The sequence below is a fragment of the Bombina bombina genome, chromosome 7 (genome assembly GCF_027579735.1).
Source record: "Bombina bombina isolate aBomBom1 chromosome 7, aBomBom1.pri, whole genome shotgun sequence".
In the NCBI taxonomy this organism is placed as follows: Eukaryota; Metazoa; Chordata; class Amphibia; order Anura; family Bombinatoridae; genus Bombina; species Bombina bombina.
In genome coordinates, this window is record NC_069505.1 from 570980841 (window position 1) to 570990576 (window position 9736).

The following is a 9736-nucleotide window of genomic DNA, read 5'->3' on the forward strand; positions in this document are numbered from 1 at the left end:
CAATGTTGGGGAACGGCTGTTTAGGGGTTAATAGGTTTAGTTAGTGTCGGTGATGTCGGGGAATGGCGGTTTAGGGGTTAATAGGTTTAGTTAGTGATTTAGTTAGTGTCAGTGATGTCAGGGAACTGCGGTTTAGATTATAACAATGAAAAATTCAGAATATGTAATAACGGAATCCGAAAATTCGGAAACTGATTTATTCAATTTCTGATTTTTTAGGGATTTTAGTTATGGTGTCAATTTGGAAATTCGGATGCATTCGAATCTCCGAATTGGCCAAAATTTGGCCGAAAATGGAATTCGGCCGAAATGAAATGCACGTCTAGTTTAAATTACTGAACTTCCCTGTAAAATATTCTATCAAACTGATTTGCTCTTTATAATGAATTGATGTTCCAAATGTTACTTTGTATGTGGAAAACGTGTTTAAACAATCTGTTTCTAGCCAGTCAGTGAGCTTGGTCCCTGTGATAGGCCAGTCTGCTCCTATCTGCAGGGAGTGCTGCAGCCTTGGGAATTTGGATTGCTCCTTTCTACCTTAAAGTGATAGTAAACTTTTATCCATCTCAATGCAGCAATCAATTCTTTGTTCATAATTAACACAACCTTCATTCATCTTCCTGCTATTATGTGCAGTGTATATGTTGTAATTGCTCTAAATACCTCTGCATTCTATTGCGATTTTTTATCCCTCACTCCAAAGTGCACTTTTTTTAGTAATGATTTTTCTGGCTGTCCAATTAGAAGACTCTCCAAATGATATGTATTTCATGCTGAAAAAAAAACAACGAAAGGGAGTGCGCATGCGTAAATGATCCACATTGAAACTGCTCCACAATTTAAACAATGAATCTCGTGATTCATTGATTACAATCGTGGGAGATTACAGGGATTTGGGCATGCACAGAGTAATTTCAATCAGAAGCGCACATCGCTGCTGACGTAGAGTGTGGGTGAGACCTCTCCCTACGTAAGACACTGCTGAAACAAGGTTTACATTTGGGTGGTGCAAATGGGATGAATATATCACTTCAAATATCAATCAAACTTTATAGCACACCAATTAAAGAAAATATATATATATATATATACACACACACACACACATATGCATACAGAAACACAGTACAGAGAGACAGAGAGCGGGTCTACCTAGGTATGCTTTCCAACAAAGCAAATTAGATAGTAGAAGTAAATTAGAAAGTTGTTTAAAATAACATGCTCTGTCTGAATCATGAGTTTAATTTTAATTTTCATGTCCCTTTAATCTCAGTTCATAATTCCCTCTCTGTATTATTTTGGACCAAAACTTCCTCCTTCTGATTTCCTCTTTACTGCGCCACATATCTAGATTCACTAAACATTCACTAACTTATCCGTGCAGGGGCATTCACATCTTTACTATTCCCTTTATCCTATGGAGCTGATTCATTAAATGGTGAAAGAGATCTCCACATCTTACTGAATCAGCTGCATAGGAACTGGAGAGATTTTCTAGAAAACATTACATTCTTAGTGAGTCTAGAAAATGTTTTTTTTTTCTCAGGTTATTGCCCAGCGTTGGTGGCAGCGGGTCCTCCCCCTCTCTTTGTGGTCCTGAGTATAAGCCGTTTCATTCCTCGTCACTTCCTCTTTCAATACTTTCACAGGTAGTTCCCTAAACAGGATGCGGTGGTGGGGGAGCCCCTAATCTCTCTGTATAAGACCAAGAACTTTTACCCCTGCACAGCATATCATGTCTGGATGTACTGGGCAAGGAATGCGAGAGAGCCTGAAGATGCAGCTGGCTGTTATCACGCTCATTGTGGCCTTGCTAGCGTCTGTCACTGAGGCAAGAGGAAAGAAGGACACACAGGTGCGAGGGGGGGGGGAGAGGGAGGGGGGTACAGTGGTATACAAGCCGGAGGCAAAGAGGGATGGAAAGTTATGATATAAGAAGAAGCAAATAGGGAGAAATGCAGAGAAGTGTGAGAGAGAAGAGGTAAAGAGATACAGAGTTAGAGAGAGAAGAGATAAAGTGATACAGAGTTAGAGAGAGAAGAGACAATCATGGCAGAAAGAGAGGATGAGAGATAAAGAGAGGAAACAATTGGATAGACAAATAGAGAAAGAGAGATACAAAGAGAGGGCAGTGAAAGAGATGAGAGGAAGACAAAGAGGGCGATTTAGAGAAAGAGAGAGGGAGGGAGAAGATAGAGAGAGGAGGATATAATGAGAGAGAAGAGAGAGAGATAGTAAAAGAATAAAAAGAATGGAGATAGAGAATGAGAGATAATGAAAGTGGGTGAGAGAGGGAGATAGTGAGTGTGATAGAGAGGCGAGAGTTCTTGAGAGAGAGAGAGAGAGAGAGAGAGGTGAGGGGAGGAAAGATAGAGAGGGAAATAGAGTGTTGGAGAGAATGAGAGAGAAGAGGGGGAGAGAAGAAGTAGAGAGGGAGATGGTGTGTGGGATAGAGAGGAGAGAGTTCTTGAGAGAGAAGGTGAGGGGGAGAATAGATAGAGAGAGATACAGAGTGTGGGAAAGAAAGAGGAGAGGGGGAGAGAAGAAGTAGAGAGGAGATGGTGGGTGGGATAGAGAGGAGAGAGTTCTTGAGAGAGAAAGGTGAGGGGAGAATAGATAGAGAGAGAGATAGAGTGTGGGAAAGAAAGAGGAGAGGGGGAGAGAAGAAGTAGAGAGGGAGATGGTGTGTGGGATAGAGAGGAGAGAGTTCTTGAGAGAGAAAGGTGAGGGGAGAATAGATAGAGAGAGAGATAGAGTGTGGGAAAGAAAGAGGAGATGGGGAGAGAAAAAGTAGAAAGAGAGGGAGATTGAAAGAGAGAAAGGGAGAGAGAAATGGAGGAAAAGAGAGAACAGAGGATGACAATGATGAGAGTAGAATAGGACCAGAGGAAGTGAAACAAAAGAAAGGGAAATCACAGAAACTGAGAGTAATTATCAGCATCCAGAGACCCAGCGCATGGTGCGTGAGTGAACAAAGGGGAGGGAGATGGGACGTTAGGAGACCTACAGCACTGAAGGGCAGAACGGAATGAGTGTTTGTAAATGTTAGATAAAGACGTGGATATGTGGAATAGCTTTATATAAATAAATGATATATAGCCTGTAATATATAGAGGTTCACTCTCATTTTAAGTCACATCATCCAGGGTGCCGGCTAAAGTATAAACAGCAGATTTTTATCTGTATTCATACATTTACTGTGAACAATGTGATGTTTTTAATAATATAGTCATTTATTTAATTAAAAAATTAAATAAATTAATTACAAGATTTTTATTTGGATGTGGATATTTACAGAATAAAAATGTATAGAGCGGTGAGTGGTGAAACAGGATGGCATAATAAGGGAGAGGAATGTTAGTGAGGACTAGTTGGGGGTAGATGTGATGACAAAATATGAGTCACATAGTCAGGCAGATATAGATAGATAATAGATAGATAGATATATGATAGATAGATAATAGATTGATAATATCTAGATAGATTATATATAGATAGATTAAAAGAAAGATAGATTATAATAGCTATATATAAATATATATATAGATAGATAGATAAAAAGATAGATAGATTGATTGATAGACAGGCAGGCAGACAGACAGATATATAGATAGATACATAGATAGATTTTATATATATATATATATATATATATATATATATATATATATATATATATATATATATATATATATATATATATATATATATTGATTGATAGATAGACAGGCATACAGACAGATAGATAGATAAATGATAGATAGATAGATATATACATAGATAGATAGATAGGTACATAGATAGGTAGATAGATAGATAGATAGACAGATAGATAGATAGATAGACAAATATATAGATATAGATTGATAGACAGGCAGACAGATAGATACATAGATAGATAAATGATAGAGAAATAGACAAATATATAGATATAGATAGATAGATAAATAATAGACATATAAGACAGTACAGACTAGATTGGAGTTATCTAAAACATGCAGATCACCAGTAAGACACAATATACTGTGGCGTCCTGCTTGGGCAATGTGAGACGGGAGAAGCCTAAATACAAAATATTCTTAAAGGACCAGTAAATACAGTAGATGTGCATAAACAACAAATGCATGATAAAAAGACAATGCAATAGCACTTAGTCTGAACTTCAAATGAGTAGTAGTTATGTCTATTTCCACAACAATCAGCCAATCACAAATGCATATACATATATTCTGTGAATTCTTGCACATGCTCAGTAGGAGCTGGTGACTCAAATAGTGTAACTATAAAAACACTGTGCAAATGTTGTTAATAGAAGTAAATTGGAAAGTTGTTAAAAATTGCTGCTCTATTTAAATCATAAAATTTTAATTTTGACCTGAGTGCCCCTTTAAGTACCATATATTTATATGTCTCTGTGTGTTCCATTACAGGTTGGGGGAAGACATCGTCAGGAAGGTAATGTACTGATAATAACTAGTTTATCATAATAAGTGGGTTTGTGGTAGTGACTCATATCCTCTGAAATTTGTCATTGTATTGATGTAGTAAGGTATAGCTCAGAAAGCATCTGAAACAAATAATGGTATCACATGACATCTAGAATATACATTTTCAGAAGATCTGCCCTTCATTCCACGTGTCAGCTAAAAGCTAGCTAATCTCTCTCTTTATAACTTTATAATATCATGCATTGCTTAGGACTGTAAATCTATCTATCTATCATCTAGGTGTGTGTGTGTATATATTCTATATGGCCAAAGGCATTTGGACACCTTATCATCATCATCACACCTGTATGACCTTGTTGGACATCTACCATGGGTATTAATATTGAGTCCCCCCCCCTCCTTGTGACTATAGCAATCACAACTCTTCTGGGAATGCTTTTCACAGGATACTGGAGTGTGTTTGTGGTAATTTGTGAATTCAGACAATAGAGTATTTGTGAGGGTATGCACTGATGTTGTTTGAGAAGGTCTGGCTTACAATCATTATTCCAACTCATCCCAAAGGTAGTCAGTGGGGTTGAGGTCAGGGCTGTTTGCAGGCCATTCGATTTTCCTCCACTCAATCTCCTCAAAACATGTCTTCATGGACCTCACTTTGTGAACAGGGGTACAGTAAGACTGGAACAGGAAAGAAAGTCACATGTTGAGCAAAAAGAGGCTGCTTCTTGGGTGGTAACTAGCCATAGAACAAGCTATTATGCTATTGTTCATTCCCAGGTTGAGCGTTTCTCTCTCTTTTTTTTTTTATGGAACAGGAAAGAGTCTTCCCCAAACTGTTGCCACAAAGTTGGACGCATCCAATTGTTAAAAATGTCTTTGCATCCTATAGCATTATGATGACTGTTTACTGGAACTAAGGGGCCAAGTTCAAACCCTGAAAAAAACACCCCATTATACTTCCTCCACTTAATTGTAGGTAGCGTTCTCCTTGCATCTGCCACATCCAGATTCTTCTATCAGACTGCCAGATAGTGAAGCGTGATTCATCATCCAGAGAACATATTTCTACTGCTCCAGAGTCCAGTGGTGGAGGGTTTTACACCACTCCAGTCAACACTTGGCATTACTAATTTTGATGTTAGGCTTGTGCACAGCTGCTTTGCTATTGAAACACATTTCATGAAGCTCCAGACGCACAGTTCTTGTGCTGATGCTGCTTCGAGAGGCAGTCTGGAACTCTGTAGTGATCCTACAGATGATAGGCGATTTTTACGCCCTCTGTGCTTCCACACTCGCCAGTCCCGCTCTGTGAATTTGCATGGTTTACCACTTTGTGGTTGGGCTGTTGTCGCTCTTAGACACTACCATATGACAATAATAGCACTTACAGTCAACCGGGGTAGATCTAGAAGGGCATGAAATTACTTGTGGCAAAGGTGGCATCCTATAACAGTGCCACAATTAAAGTCACTGGGCTCTTCATTATAACTCAATGTACTGCCTATGTTTGTCTATGGAGATTTCATGTCAATCTGCTGAAATTTATTCACCTGTTAGCAATGGGTGTGGCTGAAACATCTGAACTCATTAATTAGTAGAGGTGTCGACATAGTTTTGTCCATGTAGTGCGTGCACAAAGTAATTGCATAACTAAACATACATTGATTTAAAGATAATTTGTGCAACAAACATAAAAAATAAAAGCTAATTTGGCTTCAATTTATTTAATTGGCTTACTTCTATCCTAGTGGTGTGCCAATGAAATAGGTCTTGGGAAGAATATATATATACAGTATATATATACATACATATATATATATATATATATATACTGTATATATATATATATATATATATATATATATATACTGTATATATATATATATATACTGTATATATATATATATATATATATATATACATATATATAAAATGAGGAGATGAAAGCACTCACTGGACTATGGACAGCAGTATCAAATAAAATATCCTTTATTGTGACGTTTCGGGACCAACAGCGTCCCGAAACGCATATATATAAAATGAGGAGATGAAAGCACTCACTGGACTATGGACAGCAGTATCAAATAAAATATCCTTTATTGTGACGTTTCGGGACCAACAGCGTCCCTTCTTCTGACAAACAACAGGTGAAAAAAGCAAACATTTAAAGGCCCCTAAACCACTCCCATAGTGTCCTACCAATCAAAATGTGCCATGTGCAAAGGAGAGTGAGCCGTGTGCAAAACCGGCAATGATCCTAGTGTTTAAGACTCAAATAACACATTAACTTGGTGAAAAGTGTACATAGATTCATGCCTGTGTATATATAATATTATCTCTGTGTATGTGTGGTATTAATTTGTCATAAACCGTATCCGATCATATACATGCTCAATATTATCCGTAGTTCACTAATACTAATAGAAAGGAAAACAACATCTGATAGGCGGAGATCACACACCCCTGTTATGTGATAGGCTCAGCCGATATGTCTCACAAGCCCACGCCATTCAAAACACCGCAAGCCAACTGCGAGAGTACAACATGTAAACGCCTGAGCTGATTGGCTGCATGTGACCTAGTAGACTCACTATCACGAGCGATGCCGGAGCCGCTGCTCTGATGGTTGTCATAGTTCCCACAGTAAACAGGTCCCCCTGCTACGTAACAGGCCATATTCAATGACCCTACACACCTCTAAATGTCAGCGCTCCAAGTACTTATACCTCACAAATCACATGACATCAAAAAGGCATAATTCACAGTTCGAACAACACTCCGCGATCACCAATGCCTAATGTCGCGGTTGCTATGGTAACCCGAATATAGAACTCAAACCCCGAATTTGGCCGCGTAAAGTGCCAACAAGCCGTTACACACATAACATCACGATGGCATAGCTGACATCCACAACCGTCATCATCCTTATTAGCCTCCGCGGTTATTACGGTAGCCAATGTCAACCCCCAATGTTGGCTGTCTATAATGCCAATTCAATACATGATGTGGCACTGTGATCCACTCTCAAAGCGGATGGCTAAGTTAATCTCGGGAAAAAGAGGGGCAAAAAGAACTGTATACGTTGTATACTTATAACATACATGTGTTCAGGTCCAGCAGGCCTATCGAATAGTGTATAAGATCTTTCCCAATTAGGTATCCAAACCTGAATAACCATCTATTCTTTTAATCCACAACACCTAATTGTACCAAGTATGGTGTACCATGATTTCCATTTGTTTAGATATTTAAATTTGAACTATAGCAAAATATATGAGGTGTGCTATGTTTTTATTTGTTTTTAATCTTGCCTTATTTCACTTGTCACATTTCCATATTTTGGTAATGTCTGTGACTGGTATGCTTTCTATACATGCTCAATTTTTTGTTGTCAATGTATGGCGGAACTGACTGGCATTTTATTCCACACGTCGCGTTTGGGTTAATTTTAGATTAATATGTGTATACTCTGGCCAATATGGTTGGACTCAAAGTGTTAGTGCACAGTTTTATTTCTATTTTATTTTTATTTTTATTTTATTTTCACTATGGGAGACGTGGTCTTTTGCACATTTTGAGATGAAGCCCCCTGATGGGGGGTAGGTTAAACCTTGTCGACCCTACAGAGGGTATTCTATTTGGGTAGATATTTTGGATATTCAGGTGGTTAATAGGTCCTCTTATACCACATGATGGAGTGGAATTATCATTTTTGTCATTTTATTTATTTTCCTTATTTATTTTTCTATTTTATATTATTGTTCTTGATGTATGAGGTTTTATAATGGGGTAATTGTGCAACATTATTTGACAGATGATTGACTGGATTATGCCACATGGTGTTTCCGTTTGGTTCCTTTGAAAATTAGAATTTTTTATATTGGTATGGGTTGTTGTTTCTTTTTTTGCCTTGTTGTGGATTAAAAGAATAGATGGTTATTCAGGTTTGGATACCTAATTGGGAAAGATCTTATACACTATTCGATAGGCCTGCTGGACCTGAACACATGTATGTTATAAGTATACAACGTATACAGTTCTTTTTGCCCCTCTTTTTCCCGAGATTAACTTAGCCATCCGCTTTGAGAGTGGATCACAGTGCCACATCATGTATTGAATTGGCATTATAGACAGCCAACATTGGGGTTGACATTGGCTACCGTAATAACCGCGGAGGCTAATAAGGATGATGACGGTTGTGGATGTCAGCTATGCCATCGTGATGTTATGTGTGTAACGGCTTGTTGGCACTTTACGCGGCCAAATTCGGGGTTTGAGTTCTATATTCGGGTTACCATAGCAACCACGACATTAGGCATTGGTGATCGCGGCGTGTTGTTCGAACTGTGAATTATGCCTTTTTGATGTCATGTGATTTGTGAGGTATAAGTACTTGGAGCGCTGACATTTAGAGGTGTGTAGGGTCATTGAATATGGCCTGTTACGTAGCAGGGGGACCTGTTTACTGTGGGAACTATGACAACCATCAGAGCAGCGGTTCCGGCATCGCTCGTGATAGTGAGTCTACTAGGTCACATGCAGCCAATCAGCTCAGGTGTTTACATGTTGTACTCTCGCAGTTGGCTTGCGGTGTTTTGAATGGCGTGGGCTTGTGAGACATATCGGCTGAGCCTATCACATAACAGGGGTGTGTGATCTCCGCCTATCAGATGTTGTTTTCCTTTCTATTAGTATTAGTGAACTACGGATAATATTGAGCATGTATATGATCGGATACGGTTTATGACAAATTAATACCACACATACACAGAGATAATATTATATATACACAGGCATGAATCTATGTACACTTTTCACCAAGTTAATGTGTATTTGAGTCTTAAACACTAGGATCATTGCCGGTTTTGCACACGGCTCACTCTCCTTTGCACATGGCACATTTTGATTGGTAGGACACTATGGGGAGTGGTTTAGGGGCCTTTAAATGTTTGCTTTTTTCACCTGTTGTTTGTCAGAAGAAGGGACGCTGTTGGTCCCGAAACGTCACAATAAAGGATATTTTATTTGATACTGCTGTCCATAGTCCAGTGAGTGCTTTCATCTCCTCATTTTCTAAATACCTGGCTATAGCACCCTGGCAAGTTGCGGTCTGATGGTGAGAGTGCATATACCACTAACAAACTTCTATATATATATACTGTATATATATATATACACACATATATATATACTGTATATATATATATATACACACATATATATATATATATATATATATATATACATATATATATATATATATATAATATATATACACATATATATAT

The 9736-nt window shown here is 38.2% G+C and overlaps 1 protein-coding gene across 1 annotated transcript in view; it reads left to right on the top strand.

The window, feature by feature from the left end:
• Nucleotides 1-1685: 1685 nt before the first annotated feature.
• The window catches only part of LTB (lymphotoxin beta), a 14643-nt gene continuing 6592 nt past the window's right edge, over nt 1686-9736 (top strand). Inside the window, exons 1-2 of the mRNA XM_053689156.1 lie at nt 1686-1855; nt 4431-4455. Coding sequence (XP_053545131.1) covers nt 1736-1855; nt 4431-4455 — 145 coding nt within the window. The 5' untranslated portion in view covers nt 1686-1735. The remainder of the gene's footprint in view (nt 1856-4430; nt 4456-9736) is intronic.